This window comes from Cryphonectria parasitica (assembly GCF_011745365.1).
Source record: "Cryphonectria parasitica EP155 unplaced genomic scaffold M406scaffold_9, whole genome shotgun sequence".
Classification (NCBI taxonomy): domain Eukaryota; kingdom Fungi; phylum Ascomycota; class Sordariomycetes; order Diaporthales; family Cryphonectriaceae; genus Cryphonectria; species Cryphonectria parasitica.
The window spans coordinates 1,642,579-1,657,136 of NW_024468917.1; the positions used below are offsets into that span (position 1 = coordinate 1,642,579).

General features: G+C 52.9%; 5 protein-coding genes across 5 annotated transcripts; 2 read left to right on the top strand and 3 right to left on the bottom strand.

Annotated features, from left to right (window-relative positions):
* Window positions 1–927: 927 nt before the first annotated feature.
* Window positions 928–2,322, bottom strand: M406DRAFT_348311 (DUF431-domain-containing protein; the record flags this gene model as incomplete). The annotated part of the gene is made up of 5 exons (XM_040922377.1): window positions 928–1,454; window positions 1,515–1,633; window positions 1,707–1,817; window positions 1,885–1,902; window positions 2,010–2,322. 5 exons carry the CDS (start codon window positions 2,320–2,322, stop codon window positions 1,398–1,400), a joined length of 618 nt encoding a protein of 205 aa, XP_040771845.1. The 3' UTR covers window positions 928–1,397.
* Window positions 2,323–3,638: 1,316 nt separating this feature from the next.
* On the top strand, window positions 3,639–6,106 carry M406DRAFT_99401 (uncharacterized protein; the record flags this gene model as incomplete). Its single annotated transcript, XM_040926458.1, has 3 exons — window positions 3,639–3,790; window positions 3,881–4,241; window positions 4,361–6,106. 3 exons carry the CDS (start codon window positions 3,639–3,641, stop codon window positions 5,756–5,758), a joined length of 1,911 nt encoding a protein of 636 aa, XP_040771846.1. The 3' UTR covers window positions 5,759–6,106.
* On the bottom strand, window positions 6,067–7,843 carry M406DRAFT_282721 (protein dre2). Its single transcript, XM_040918486.1, has 4 exons — window positions 7,139–7,843; window positions 6,955–7,105; window positions 6,641–6,883; window positions 6,067–6,580 (listed from the first exon to the last, which is right to left on the bottom strand). Exons 1-4 carry the CDS (start codon window positions 7,691–7,693, stop codon window positions 6,516–6,518), a joined length of 1,014 nt encoding a protein of 337 aa, XP_040771847.1. The 5' UTR covers window positions 7,694–7,843; the 3' UTR covers window positions 6,067–6,515.
* A 595-nt stretch (window positions 7,844–8,438) lies between these two features.
* M406DRAFT_334491 (uncharacterized protein) lies at window positions 8,439–9,632 on the bottom strand (the record flags this gene model as incomplete). The annotated part of the gene is made up of 4 exons (XM_040920945.1): window positions 8,439–9,129; window positions 9,224–9,382; window positions 9,445–9,544; window positions 9,614–9,632. The coding sequence occupies 4 exons, from the start codon at window positions 9,630–9,632 to the stop codon at window positions 8,439–8,441; spliced, it is 969 nt and encodes a 322-aa protein (XP_040771848.1).
* Window positions 9,633–10,299: 667 nt separating this feature from the next.
* Window positions 10,300–12,214, top strand: M406DRAFT_267834 (C6 zinc finger domain protein; the record flags this gene model as incomplete). The annotated part of the gene is made up of 4 exons (XM_040917894.1): window positions 10,300–10,603; window positions 10,714–11,027; window positions 11,157–11,287; window positions 11,494–12,214. The coding sequence occupies 4 exons, from the start codon at window positions 10,300–10,302 to the stop codon at window positions 12,212–12,214; spliced, it is 1,470 nt and encodes a 489-aa protein (XP_040771849.1).
* Between the last annotated feature and the right edge of the window lie 2,344 nt (window positions 12,215–14,558).

The following is a 14,558-nucleotide window of genomic DNA, read 5'->3' on the forward strand; positions in this document are numbered from 1 at the left end:
CAATTGCCCACGTACCTCGTCCATTAAAGTTAAGAATGCTATTATACAAGAAGCAACTGACTGTTCGAGTGAGGGAACAAGGCATTCGGGATTCCCAACTACTGTACGCAGGCTATAAAAGACTGCTGATTGAATTTGTATCTTTCGTACCTGTCGAGGATAAATACATGCTGCCTTATCTTATCATGCCGGAGTTCCCTTCTTCATAAGCTCAGGTGATGGGGAAGGTTATGTTCTTTTTTCTTTTGCACCATGAGTGATACGCATTTGGAACTGATACGAGCGCTCTTTGGAATCCAACAAGGTGATGAAATATATACTCGCACGGGAACAAGTCCAGCGAGCATGTCCAGCCAAGGCCCGCCAGCCCTCGAGATCAATCCACCCTTGGTGAACTCAGCAAACCCCTGGGCCACCACTCTTCAAGACCTCACAGCCTTATACAGTTGTCCCCACACTGGCGCTGTCACCACACGGACGTCCCTCCTGGGGAAGGGTTTCGACCATGACCCCTCAAAGCACCAGTTCACGCTCTTCAGCGTCTCAACCCACCAGTCCAAGCAGAACCGCTGCAAGCTGACCGGGCTCGAGAACGCCAGCCTCAACACCCTGGGCTACAGTCCTCTGCCGCTCGAGACATATCTGGGCTTCATTCAGGAGATAGCAAACACATCACCACCGGCAGCACAGCAGCCAGGAAAGAGTTTCATTATATCCGTGACAGGCACTCCTACCGAGGTCGCCGGGTGCTACAGGCTCATCGCCGAGGCACAGGAAACCGTGCCAGTTCCCCTGGCAATGGAAATTAACCTGAGCTGTCCCAACATACCAGGGAAGCCCCCGCCGGCATACACATCGGCGGGTGTGCTGGAGTACCTGGTGGAGCTGCGGGCAGAGGCAAGGCGCGGTGATGGACTGCGGCGCATTCCGTATGGCCTGAAGACGCCACCGTACACGCAGGCCAGCGAGTACGATGGGCTGCTGCTAGCGTTGAAAGTATCAGCGGAGGAGGACGGTATCTGTCCTGTCTCGTTCATCACCGCGACCAACACCTTGGGCTCGTGCCTGGTCTTGTCACACGCGGAGGCTGGTGCGGCTGGAGAGGCGGCCCTGCCAGGTGCTGGAATCGGGGGGATGGCCGGTGCACCGCTTCACCCTCTGGCGCTAGGAAACGTGAGGAACATCCGGAAGCGGCTTGACGAGCACGACGTGGAGGGTTGTCGCTTGAGGCATATTCAGATCATTGGGACGGGTGGTGTCCTCGACACGGCTGGCTACAAGAGGATGAGGGCTGTAGGTGCCAGTTTCGTAGGCGTGGGGACGGGACTGGGCATTGAGGGCGTTGGTATATTTGAAAAAATTATGAAGGGCTTATAGGTAGGGAGCTTCGATTCTATCTAGAATAGATCATCGATGGCCTTGTCTGCATCTTTCGCAATGAGTTCCCTCATTCCCTGCCGGAAGAGTTAGTCCTGGGTTCCAAAAGCTCCAACACGTGCAGCCTCGAGACCTACCTTTGGCATGATGGGTTGTCCATCTTCACCCTTGACATATCTGAAGGGCATCTGGGTGCTCTCATGGTCGTTGATTTTCAGATCCGGGTGATCCAGGTACTGGATCTCATTGAGTGGGACTGTCGAAGGTTTTCAGTGACCAGTCCGGCGCGATAACATATCTGGTAAAAAGGAATGGATGAATAGACTCACTCTGCTGCTGGATGACTATCCGAGTGACACGGACCGCCGTGTCTGTGGTCATTTGCACCGGACCAAGGCGTCGTCCGGGAAAGCCCTTCTTCCTCAACTCGGAGGTTCGATCTGACCAGGTCAGCAAAGAGGGTTTACTTCTCGTGATTTTTCTCGATTTGGTGTTACGTAGTCCTACCTCTTGGAGGATCATCACCTACATGCACGTTAGTAATGTGAGGAGAACAAAGGTAACACAACTTCAAAAACATAAGAAGAGAAAAAGTCGGAGCAATGACTCTGTCTTGGGGTGTTTGGGCTTACCTAATATGCCGCCAAACAGGAAAGTTTCAAACTCCTGCGCATCTTCTGGAGAGAGATCCTTCTCAGCCGCCGGATCGAGCAGGCATACGGTGTTCTTGGACGAGGCGTAGATATCCTCGACGCTGCTCTGGGTCGCCGTGAAGGTGGGTATGGCATCCAGGGAGCCAGGGACCTTGAATTTTGGCGAAACGGATGACAGCGTGAAGCTGCTACCGTTCTCTAGGGACTCTTTTGCGATGGCGATATACTCGAGCTCTGACCAGGGGCCTAGTTCTGGGTCGAGGTGCTCGACGATGTAGGTCTTACCACTCATGTTGGGGATCATTTCTGATGATACCAAGCTCGAAATGAGATGCCAGGCACACTATTTGTGGATCTCAAATCTGAAGAAGCGTATGCCTGTGGTGAGGGTTGTGCTGTATTTCCAGATCAGGACGAGAAAGTGCAGAGAGAAGTTCCACATCGAAATTTGACAACAGTCTGAAGGCTTGATGGAAAGCTACTGCACAGCTACAGTGCAGTCAGTCAACTCTGGCACTGCGGGTTTAGCATTAGCGCCCGTCTTGGCACCAGTACCGCGTACCTACTGCCACTGTATCTCTGCATGAGAAGTACCTACCAGCCATTAGACGTTTTTTCCAGATCTCCCTTGAATTTCATTGTCACTCTCGATAGTTTGTCATAAGGCTTGTTTTTACTGGCTGTATGCTTACTTGATCGAGTGTCATCACAGTGTGGGCAATGTCTTGCATCTCAAAGTACTAGAGTGGCTGTGCATTTCCGAAACCATGAAGCCTGGGCCTGGGCTCGGGCCCTTTCATTGATTTAGACGTGATACCTGGTAAGCATCATCCTCAATTCAGGTGTGAATAGACACACAAAGTCCCACCCATTTTCAAGAGGGCAGAGCGACCAGTGCCACAAAGAAGGAATCGAGGAGAAGGGGAGCCAACGCAAACTTCTTAGTGCAGCATTCATTAATCGCCTTTGGCTGTTTGGGGAGGGGAACGGGGGTAAAGCATCTGCAGCGCGAGCTGGAGGTCTATCTCTCTGCATGTCTGCATCCGTCCAAATAAGGAAAATCTCAAGTGTGCTGACGGCCATGTATTCAAGCCAGTGCTGCGACCAGTTAGACCCAAAAAGGTGAACAAATATAGTAACTCACGAAAGGTGAACTTGAACAAACCCCTGCAGGAGAGGATCAATCTACCGTACAGTGCTTGCCACTACCATACCTGGTACCTTGCACCCCAATTACTAGTAGCAGCTTTCGGGCGAGGCCAGGCCGCGTCAGACCCCTGCCCACGGTTGACATGGTAAAACGTCGCGACTCCTTTTGGAAACCCTGGGGATCCTCTTTGCCTTATGTGAGATCTGTCACCAAGAAAACCGCAACTCAACAACACTGACGACGACCTCTTCAACGTTCCCTATCAACTTGCCAGCAGCTCGACTATCCAGACAACTGCTAGGCGACCCCCTTTAGTCTCTGCTCCCGACCCAAACACCCTCTCTCTATCCACCTACCGCAGATGACTTTCCGGCGCTGAGTGCTCTCTTTTCCCCGACAGCCCCCCCCCGTTCGTCAAGACACTCTTTCGTCTCTTGACCCTCCTGGGTCGAGCCATCATGGCTCTCCTCATCAGGTCGAGGCTGGCAATCGCTGCCCTCGCCGTTCTTTCATGGATAATACCAGCAGCCAGCGCCCAGAGCGCCGCGGACTACTTTGTCCATGCGCTCCCCGGCGCTCCCGCCACCCCTTTCATCAAGATGCATGCTGGGTAAGTTGCTGAATGACCTCCTACTGCCGGATTTGGATGCTCTCTCGTCAGGACTGGGTTTGCTGACCGCGCCGCTGGGCTGTCCTGCAGACACATCGAAGTCACACCGGAGCACAATGGAAACTTGTTCTTCTGGCACTACCAGAACCAGCACATCGCAAACAAGCAGCGCACGGTCCTCTGGCTCAACGGCGGACCCGGATGTAGCTCCGAGGACGGCGGCCTCATGGAGATTGGACCATACAGGCTGAAGGACGAGAACACGCTGGTGCTGAACGATGGGTCGTGGCACGAGTTCGCAAACCTGCTCTTTGTCGACAACCCGGTCGGCACCGGTTTCAGCTACGTTGATACCGATTCCTACGTCCACGAGCTCGATGAGATGGCAGACCAGATGGTGGTCTTCCTCGAAAAGTTCTTTGCGCTGTTTCCAGAATACGAACAAGACGACGTAAGTAGCTCAACATGACGCTGCCTGAGGGCAAAAGAAAGAAAGAGAAGAGGGGAAAAGATTGTGTCAGAAAGCAGACGAGAAATGCTGACCCTTACCCCCTTCAACGGGATTTCTAGCTTTACATCGCAGGCGAGTCCTACGCTGGACAGCACATACCTTACATAGCGAAACACATCCTCGAGCGGAACAAGAAGGCAGGCATCACACACAAGTGGAAGCTTGGGGGTCTCTTGATCGGCAACGGCTGGATCTCGCCTCAGGACCAGTACCAGGCATACATCGACTTTGCCTACGAGAAGGAGCTCATCAAGAAGGGCAGCGACGCGGCTAGAAAGGTTGAGTCCCAGCTCCGCATCTGCGAAAAGGACCTCTCGATCGATGGAAACAAGGTCGACTACATGAATTGCGAGTCCATCCTCCAGGAAATCTTGTCCGAGACGTCGACCACCGGTGCCTCGGGCAAGAAAGAGTGTTACAACATGTACGATGTGCGCCTCAAGGACACGTACCCCAGCTGTGGCATGAACTGGCCGCCAGATCTCAAGTCCGTCACGCCGTACCTCCGCCGCAAGGAAGTCACCGAGGCGCTGCACATCAACCCGGCCAAGAACACGGGCTGGACCGAGTGCTCCGGCGCCGTGAGCGGCAACTTCCGCGCCTCCAACTCGCGGCCATCTGTGCAGATCCTGCCCGAACTGCTTGCCGAAGTCCCCGTGCTCCTCTTCTCGGGCGCCGAGGATCTTATCTGCAACCATCTGGGCACTGAGGCCCTTATCGGCAACATGAAGTGGAACGGTGGCAAGGGCTTCGAGCTGTCGCCTGGCACCTGGGCCCCCCGCAGGGAGTGGACGTTCGAGGGCGAGGTCGCCGGCTTCTGGCAGTCCGCCCGCAACCTGACCTACGTGCTCTTCTACAACTCGTCCCACATGGTCCCCTTCGACGTCGCCCGGCGCTCCCGTGACATGCTTGACCGCTTCATGGGCGTCGACATCTCCTCCATCGGCGGCAAGCCCATGGACTCTTTCCTCGACGGTGAGAGGCTCCCCGACACCACCGTCGGCGGCCAGGCCGGCAACTCTACCGCCGCCCAGGAGGCCGAGCAGGAGAAGCTCGACGCCGCCAAGTGGGAGGCCTACCAGCGCTCTGGCGAGGTCATCCTCGTTATCGTCTCCGTCGCTGCTGCCGCCTGGGGCTACTGGGTCTGGAAAGAGAGGCGCAAGAGGCGCGGCTATCTCGGCCTTGCCCAGGGCTCTACCTCCCTGCTCTCCACCGCCCAGCGGAGGGACTTCCGGGGCCGCGGGGGCGTCGCCACCAACGGCGGTCGCGACCTCGAGGCCGCCGACTTTGACGAGGCTGAGCTCGATGATCTGCACGTCGAGTCACCCACCGTCGAGGGCCACGAGGAGGGCGTCATGGGTGGTGGCCGCGGCGAGGGGCGGTACAGCCTCGGCGACGATAGTGACGAGGATTCAGGCACGGGGGCAAAGAAGGAGGCTAATGGTGGAAAGCACTGAGAAACAAATTGATCATGCGAGGGAGGATTGAGTGAGTTTCATACTGGACTCCCCTACACACCCCCCTCCATCTCTTTTTTTCTTCTGTGTCTTCCTCCAGGAATGGCGTATGTGTATGTCTTGTGGGTGTGGGCATGGTGTGCTTTGGCATTGAAACTACTATCAAAACCACTAAATTAAACTTCCATGTGCTTGGAGTGACCACACGGGCATCATACAGGCGGCAGAGTACGGGGCGAGAAAGCTCGCGGGTTTGCTTGGTTAAGGTCAGGTCACGGCGTACAGCGTTTTGTTACACACACTCGGCTAGGTTGATTGGTTCTCTTTTCAATTAAGAGCTGTATTCTCAAGTCTTGTCTCGACTCGACCAGACACAGTGCTGTCGTGCATCTTGACTGTTGTGGCTTTTCATATCCATCCATCCGGCTAAACTAGATCCCAACTTGACCCATCACTCTGCTAGCCAACAACGGCTTTGCTTGATCTTTTCAGGACAAAAGTGGGATCATTCAGCCCACCCAATGTGATCATCCCCTTGATTTACCTCCCCAGAAGCCATCGCTGCAATCCGTGGCTCTTTTCTTGAGCGAGGACAGGGATGAGTTCGTCATGCCAGTATGGTCTCCGACCTTGGTGTCGTTTTCTGTTGGGCTGTGCGTTCTCGAACAAGTTAAGCCAGCTACGATTCCGATTATTTGACTGGAAGTTGTTTGCATCCAGATGCACCGAAAGTGCTGCATCGGAAACCCGATAGCGCTCAGAACTGAGGGACGTTGTTCAGGATCTTGACCTCCTCGCCAGGTTTGAAAGGAGGGAGACCGACTGTGCATAGTTAGTAAAGCTGTCCCACGCCGGCACATGCAGAATAGGATATAGACGTACTGTAGGGGCAATCGGCACATCGGAACGCATCGCCCAACGCACAGCTGCCGCAGCTACCTGTCTTGCCCTGCACTGTAAAGTCTAGCTCGTTCAGGTCCTCGCTCTTCAGTTTCAGGGTGTTGAGGTCCTTGTCGGCCTGGGTGCGGCGGGCTTTGTCCTCGGCCTCGAGGCGCTCTGCAAGACCACAGGTGCAGTCCTTACAGGCGCGGCGCTTCTTGCCAGGCTGAGGGGCACACTCGGGAGCTGCAGACATGCCCTCTGTTAGCAAATGGACAAGGGCATAGATGGCGGGGTGAGGGGTGTACGCGACATACGAATCTGGATGGGTCGGTTGAGGTCCGCCTCGGTCATCAACTCGTCCTCGTCAATCAGGTCGTCGTCATCATCCAGATCATCGCCAAAGTCGAAACCGACACCGGCAGGCATGGCCTTAACGGCAGGAGGGACCATAGACAGAGTGGTAGGCTTGTCGGCGATATTGACCGTGACATTGTCGACGGCAGGACCAGCAGAGCTGTGCAGGGCACCATTGCCGTTCTCGATATTCTTCTTCTTGCCAAATCGCAGAGGGATAGCAACAACCTCCTCCTCGACCTTCTCGAATGCGCCGTCCTTCTCAACCAGTCCAGCGAGGACCGCCTCGCGCAGCTCTTTCTCGCCAAATCGTCCGTCCTGGGTTCTCAGCTTTGCACCCGCACGCATCGCGGGGACCAAAGCGTTAAACACCTCGCGCGACAGCAGGACGACTGTCTCGGCGTGTCTAGCGCCATCCGCGTCAGTCAGGAGCAGGACGAGGTCATATGTCTCGGCGGGCAGGGTGACGAGGCCTGCGGACAGGCGGTCGAGCATCTGAAGGTCAGTCGTGGCGCGGTCGTAGCTGGGAATGACCGTGGTTAAATCGCCCTGCGAGGCTACGGAGGGAGGTGCCAGCAGGAGGGTGCGGCCTGCTGAGGAGGACGAGGTGGTGGTGTTGGAGGAGCCATTGACCAGCTTGGAATTGCCACCGAAATTGAAATCGGGGCTGGTGTCGATGGTGACAAGAGAGGGAGACATCTTGGTGGCGACTTTGGATTTATGAATGAATGTGGTGTGTGTGGTGTTGTCGCCGCTGGAGGGTATCTGGTGAAAGAGAGTTGGGTTTGTGGGCGGCGAGGACTTGAAGGGTCCAGGTTTCAAGGTTGGCGTCGAGTTGTTTGTAGGTTGGGCATGGAGATGTTGGGGTTCGTGGAGGAAGGAGTTTTCGACGGCTCTACTGTGCAGCCGCAGGGTCCTCTTTATCTCTAAATGACGTCTTTATACTGTGCAGAAACACCCCTCAAATGTGGAGAGGTACAGTGCTAACAAATCAGCACGGCTCTGATTACCAACCCTCTTACCTCTTGGCTTGTGACATCCCGCTATCGGACCTTGAAAAAGGGTTCCTGTAAGCACTTTCCACACGGGGCATATTTTAGTCTTCCAGAGCAAGACTGTCATGTTGGCATCAGCCACACCTAGCAAGGAAAACGACCCAAGGGTACAAAGCTTTTCTGGGGAAAGGGCTTGCCTGGATTTACTCATGAGGAGAGAAAACCCTTACAATACTATTATTATTCAGTGAACAACCTAGAACCATTTTGTACTCTTACGCACAGAAACAATCATCTGAGCAGGAATGCTACTTTTAGTATTACTTGTATCTGCAAGCCGTCTTCCTTTTTGAACCTCCAATCTTCTATTTGAGACCTTACCAAGGAAAACTGTTTCTATGCTCTTCTCTAATGAAAAGTCACTCCAACCATCCCCCCCTTCCCTGACCTCACTTCTCCTGCAGACTATCTCCTTGACCTTTATGCTTTCGCGTACAACCAAAAGGATCGATAAGCGTCATCCAATAGTTTGCATCGTCCTCCCACCCAGGCCCTTCAGTCTCTGTGATGCCATCGCGTTCAAGAAAAACGTGAGGATCCGCCGGGAGGTATCTCCTAGGGTGGTAGATGGACCACATGCACACGTTGGCGCACATGATTGATGCCTCAAACACATAGAAGAACCACTCGTATCTCAAGATTGGACTGATGGCTGTCACCGTTGGGGTGGCCTCCAAGTTGGCGATACTAAAGTACTCGACAATTCGGTACACCGTACGGGCCAGGATCAGGGCGGTGCTGATGTACATGATGATAAGCGGTGTCGACACTTTGCGGTTCGTAGTAAGCCCGGCTCGGGCGCAGCGGCGGTGGAAGACGACCGCGCAGAGGACGAAGAGCGCGATGGCCAAGATCTGCAGACACAGCCCAACTTTCATGAGAACCTGGCCCAGATTGATAAGGTTCTCGGGTAATGACTTGTTGGCCAGGTAAGTGACACCGATTGCGTTCAAGACTTCGATGAGGCTGGAAAGCATGGCAAAGGTCGTGAGGACGCGACCGGGATGCATTGGTGCGCAGTATGGCACGAAATAGAGGATGCGGCCCAGGACGTGGAAGTTGGCAAGTTCGAGGAGGGGTCTGGCAGAAGTTCCACAACGTTAGCAAGGCTCCGACTTGGCTCCTTCATGCTCTCCTTCAATTTTGCATCCCTCGCTTTCGAATTCATACTTACGGCGCCATGTAGATCAAGCAAGTGCTCGCGATGTATATATTAAGATTTGCAGTCGTGTCGTAATAGTTGAACGCGCCATATTCTCGTAACACAAAGCCAAGGCTGAACAAGAGGCAGGAAAATGGGTACAAAGCCGTCAATTTCCATGACTTGTAGGAACTAATTAAGTGATCGTTCAAGTTAGCTATGGGAAAGCTGGATTTTGATTGGAAGCTACTGACTGAGCTTGGCAAACATGCGCACCGCAAGCAAGCGCAAACGCGACACTGAAGAAAACAGGGGCAATCTTGTTCGGAGCATATATGTATATGCTTCCAGGCACTGTTATGGTTGAAACATTAATTGTTAGTATACGCCGTCAAGTTTTGACAAGATGTCATGTTTGCCTACCGATGTGTCCTTCTGACATCTTGAGAGTATGATGATGATATATAATGTGTGTTCTTGATAAAGAGATAATAATGCTAATAAGTGACAATGATCCGCTTGAGAGGTTTCAGGAAGAAAAGTTGCCTTGAGTGACGAGGAGTCCGCTTCTATATAGAAGTAATTTGGAGGCACTCACAGCCTGTATTAGTCTCCCCGATTAGGCAATTCGAAGTTCTTCAGTACTGTTTCAATCTTCGCAGGTTAATCATCCTGCGCTTGGCTTACTATGGTGCCAAAGTAAGGCGCAGCCCATACAAGTTGGATCGCGGGCATAAGCGCTAAACCCAAAAAGGAGAATGTGAGTCTCCAAGTACCTGTCAGATTTTGGTGGTATCGTCTAGCCATGGGTTGCTCAGCGTACTCAGCCGCTCCTGTTGCCCAAAAGCCCCGGCAGGCGCCCACTAAATCTCACAAGGCAGACTACATATCGGTATGGTCTTTTGGTCGGGCGATGGCTGTGGAATCATAAGTCTGAGAATATGACCGCATTGCCTTCTTCGTTATACTCTTTAAGGGAAATTAAAGTCTTTCTCTTTCTCTGACTCTAAGCACAACATCGTTGTCAATCCTGGGAAGTACTGAAGAAGGCCGAGACTTTTTATACTGATCAAGCTGGGGCTATGTCGAAAAAGATTAAAGGGCCTGTCATGGGCCTAAAAGAGGCGTGCTGGGAGTGTCTCCGCCGGCAGGTTGCCTGCGATGCTACACATCCAATCTGCAACACGTGCATCAAGAATGGGGTGGTGTGTCCGGGCTACGAGGACCAGCGACCTCTGCGCTGGCTGGCACCCGGCACAGTAAAGTCCCGCACTGGAAGAAAGCCAAAGCGCCCAAACGTGTCGACCAAGCAGCAACCCAAAGAAACTCAGGGTGGGGTGGAGGGGGGTTCATCTCTTTCACTCGTCGTGCTGACCACGGAGCTTGACCCCATCGTTGAAGCAGTGAAATTCTGTAAGTCTCTCTCTTGTACACTCATACTTAACTTACTCTCCAAAAGTGAGGGTTGTTATCTTCAGTGATAAAATGGCTACCAATCTATACTTACCCCCAGTTGTGTTTAGGGAATGAGGTGGCTTTACCTGAGTATCGAGCAATCGGCGAGCTTGCGCCAAACCCCTGGCTCACTTCGGTACCCATGGACACCATCCGTTTGCTTCCGACTCCTATCGTGGAGACTGTAGTTTTCATGGCCATAGGTTATCGTATTTCACAGTTCCCCGAGGCGGCAGACCGATCTGAAACCGCGGTGCTGAGGACGCGCATGTATCACCACCGCGGCAGGGCTGTCAAGACCATCTCTCTCGCCCTCAGCAACGATAAGCTTCGGGACACAGATTATGCGTTGGCGATCGTCCTGATGCTTTTGTTTGGCGAGGTGAGCATCACTCTCTAACCCTATGAAGAGTCTGATCATAAAGGATACTCATGCCCGTATTGTATCGAGTATTCATCCTAGTAGCATGCGCTGACTCATTTGACCCTGCGTGGTTCTGCAATTACTTAGTCACGACAGTGTGCCTCCTCGACCTGGGCGCATCATTTCGAGGGCGCTTGCAAGATGATAGCGCTACGGGGTGGATTACTTACTTTTGCGGATAACCTATCCCTGAGACCCGTGCTTGAATATTTCCTCATGTGAGTCCTACATGTAGCTTCTGAATCTAGGTCGTCTGAGCCCTTTTTTTTCTTCTTTTTTTTTCTAAAGAGAGGAGAGATTCTTTTGCGCGACGAGACTTTCGATTATTTCGCCAGCAAGACAAGAAACCCCTCCGATGTGCCTTCTTCCGTCACACCCATCCTCGCCATTAGGCACTATCACTGATTTCCAAATCTCGTCCAAGTATTGGCGTCATGGCGAACACGATAAGCCCTGCCTCCAGACAGCTCGCGATGACCCGCAAGTCCTCCAATGTCGACACGATCGCCAAATTCTACGGTGATGACCTCTTTCCGGTGCTCTTCTGTCCGCCGGAACTCTTTCTCGAGGTGATCCGCATCAACGACCTCCGAGCTCGTGCCTGCGCCTTGGGCGTAGCCGATCTCCCGGACCTCATTCCCACAGCCAACGAGATTCTCGATCGCATCCTCTCCTTCCAGTCTCAGTCCTGGGCTGATGTCCACAAGGGCTCGTCTGTTGATGGCCGCGACCATAGTGCCACGTGGATTCTCCTCGCGAGCGTCTACCAGTCGGCCATAGCACTCTATTGCGTCTCTTCCCTGCAGAGTCTCTCGGTCCTCCCATATAGTACAGACTTGGAGAATCTGAGGTCTGAACATAGAGAGATCCTCGGGTCGTCTCTGGCGGTTGCTCTGCGCTCGCCACAGCTCAAGTTTTGGATGATGTGGCCGGTGGTCGTGGCAGGGCTGGAGGCTGGTCCATCAGACACTTATAGAGACGGCGGCAACGTGTGTGAATTTGTCAGCAGGGAGTTGCGTACGATGGCGAAGTACTTGGGCACACCATTGCCTCTGGTGGCGAGGGACAGGCTGCAGGCTTTTTGGGGAAGGCCAGACAGAGGATGGGATGATTGTTTTGAGCAGCCGTTTGCATTTGTAACATGAGATGATTCACAGTGAGGAAGGTAAGGGGAGCAGAAAATGTTCTTCTCAGCAAGCCCAGAACTCTTCTTCCAGGCTTCTCACCTTGTTCCTCCGGGTGGCTCAGTCCTCCTCATTCTATTGGTTCTGCAAATCTGGCATAAGAATACGGTTTTAACGGACAACAAATCCTTGAAGCATCTATAAAATGTGATTCAGTCTAATCTTCACAATTTGTCTTGTGCGGGCAAGTCTCACTATTCCAATGTGTGGCCTGTCTTCTACAACCACAAATCTCACGACTGACAACTATCAAACCGCCCTTGAGCCATCAACTCGATGGCCTTTTTGGCTGTTCTCTCAGTAGGCGACCGAGGCTTTGGCATAGCTTATACGGATCACTGAACGAAGCCTGGCTTCTGCTGCATTTAGACTTTTGAGAATGCTGAGGGATTACGTTGTTGATGCACACTCATCCAGTGGAACGAGGGAAACAACAGATCCACTCGAGTTCCGTTCCCAGTCAGATGGCTTCCAAATGTTTCTCGGTCATATGTTTCTCCAGTAAATGCATAAAGTTAAGTAATGATGGTGGAAGCCAACCTTGAGATCCCCTTCTTCACATACAAAAGAAAGGAAAGCCACGCTGAGCTTGCCACGGACGACTTGAATCGACCATTCGTTCCTTTATCTTTTTAGACACCTCGTTGCTGTGGCTGCATAGCCAAGACGTTAGTTCGGAATCGAGCTTGCAAAGACAAAATATTCGTATGGTATCTTTGCTGGTCTCGATCGACCGTATCACAGACTTGCCCTCAGAACGTGGTCTACTATGGTATCTGAATACCCCCACGCCCCCCCCCGGATAGCAAGCTCTATCTAAATCATAATCGCGTCTCGAATCATGGTGGCTTTTCCGTCATGAAACCCTCCCATATGAACTCTAATGTCAGTACGCAAATTAGCTCTGTTGACTAGCTAAAAAGACCTCACACCTGCAGAATATATACTCTCGTCTTGTCTATCGTGATACTTAGTCACAGCATCCTCTGCAAGGGCGGAGTTTGATAAGAGCTGCTTGACTCGCACGATAGTACTACCATAGTTACAGTACAATCAGTACATGCGTGCTATGTACGTGGGAAAAGCATGCCAGCGAGCCGGTGGAAACAAAGAACTCGGAAGACGCGGCAAGTCAGTAGCCGCGAGCAGCTTGGAGCTGTTTCCAAGCTTGCGTCAACCAGAGAGGGGATGATGATGCTCTCATTCCAGGGCGACCTTGCACCATGAAACTCCACTGCAAGAAAAACAGACATCTTGCCTTTTTTCTTGTCGCACACAACTTGGGGAGCAGGTGGCCGAGTTGTCTTGGCTCGGTCTGCGATCCGTGTCTCGCATGTAAATCGATGTGACGGAGGGTTCATCTATGATTTGCGTAGCCGCATTAAGTTTATTGGCCGGGGGGCGGGGGCGATCTCCATTCTTCTTTCCATTTTTCCATTTCTTATTCCGTGTGTTGCGCATAGACAAATTGACAAGTACAGTATAAGACTTTGCTATATGTGCTGTGGCAGCCCGAGTTGTCGTTTCAACCATAGTACGGGGATCGGGGGTCTGTACAGTAGAAATCGACAAGGGGAATTAAGGTTCAACGCTACTAAGGATGTACCCCAGATTTCCGGGTGAAATCTAGCGGCAGCATCGTACGTGCTATAGCAGGTGGGGACTAGCTGATGTCATTCTTGTAGCTCGCGGTGCGTTGCCCTTGCCCCCTCTCCTCGGGCGATCGCACCCGCTGTGGGTCTGGGGCAGAAGGGGGGCAGGTGCGCGGCGGGGGGCTACCTTTCGGCGTTGTCTCTCAGTGTGGGTGGCTCTTGTGTGTGTGGAACAGCCCACGTTGCCCTGAAGCTGGCCTGATCTGACCTGACTGGCTGGCTGGTACCCTCTCGTCTGCTTGCGGAAGTCTCCACAACCAGAGTTGGACCGGAACATCGCGCCTTCTCTGCCTGGAAGCTCGAGAGTAAATTGCACAATGTGGGCAGGATGATTACACCATTGGCATTTTGATATTTTGATTCTCTTTTATCTAAACATGTCCTCGTCGTCCTGTTGAAGGCAAATTCTGGCAGGGGATGAGCACATTGCCATCACGTAATGGGTGGGCGCTCAACGGGAATAGCAGGAGGACCCTTGTTTACCCCAGCTCTGTACCTCGCACGCCAAAGTCAGCCCATTCCACACCTGCTCGCGTGACGCATGCCCACATCCTTTTATGTGTTGTACCGTATGGACGTACAACGTTGTGGCACTTCTCCCGCAGCTCTGCAAGGTGCTGACTCTGTTGCGACATCACAGCATTGGTAGTAGT

Coding starts and splice junctions, on each gene's coding strand:
- M406DRAFT_282721 (XM_040918486.1), bottom strand. CDS start 7,693: ATGTCTCCCTCTCTTGTCACCATCGACACCAGCCCCGATTTCAATTTC. Junction 6,884..6,954: donor CAACCGACCCATCCAGATTC/GTATGTCGCGTA, acceptor GCATGTCTGCAG/CTCCCGAGTGTGCCCCTCAG. Junction 6,581..6,640: donor ATGTGCCGATTGCCCCTACA/GTACGTCTATAT, acceptor AACTATGCACAG/TCGGTCTCCCTCCTTTCAAA.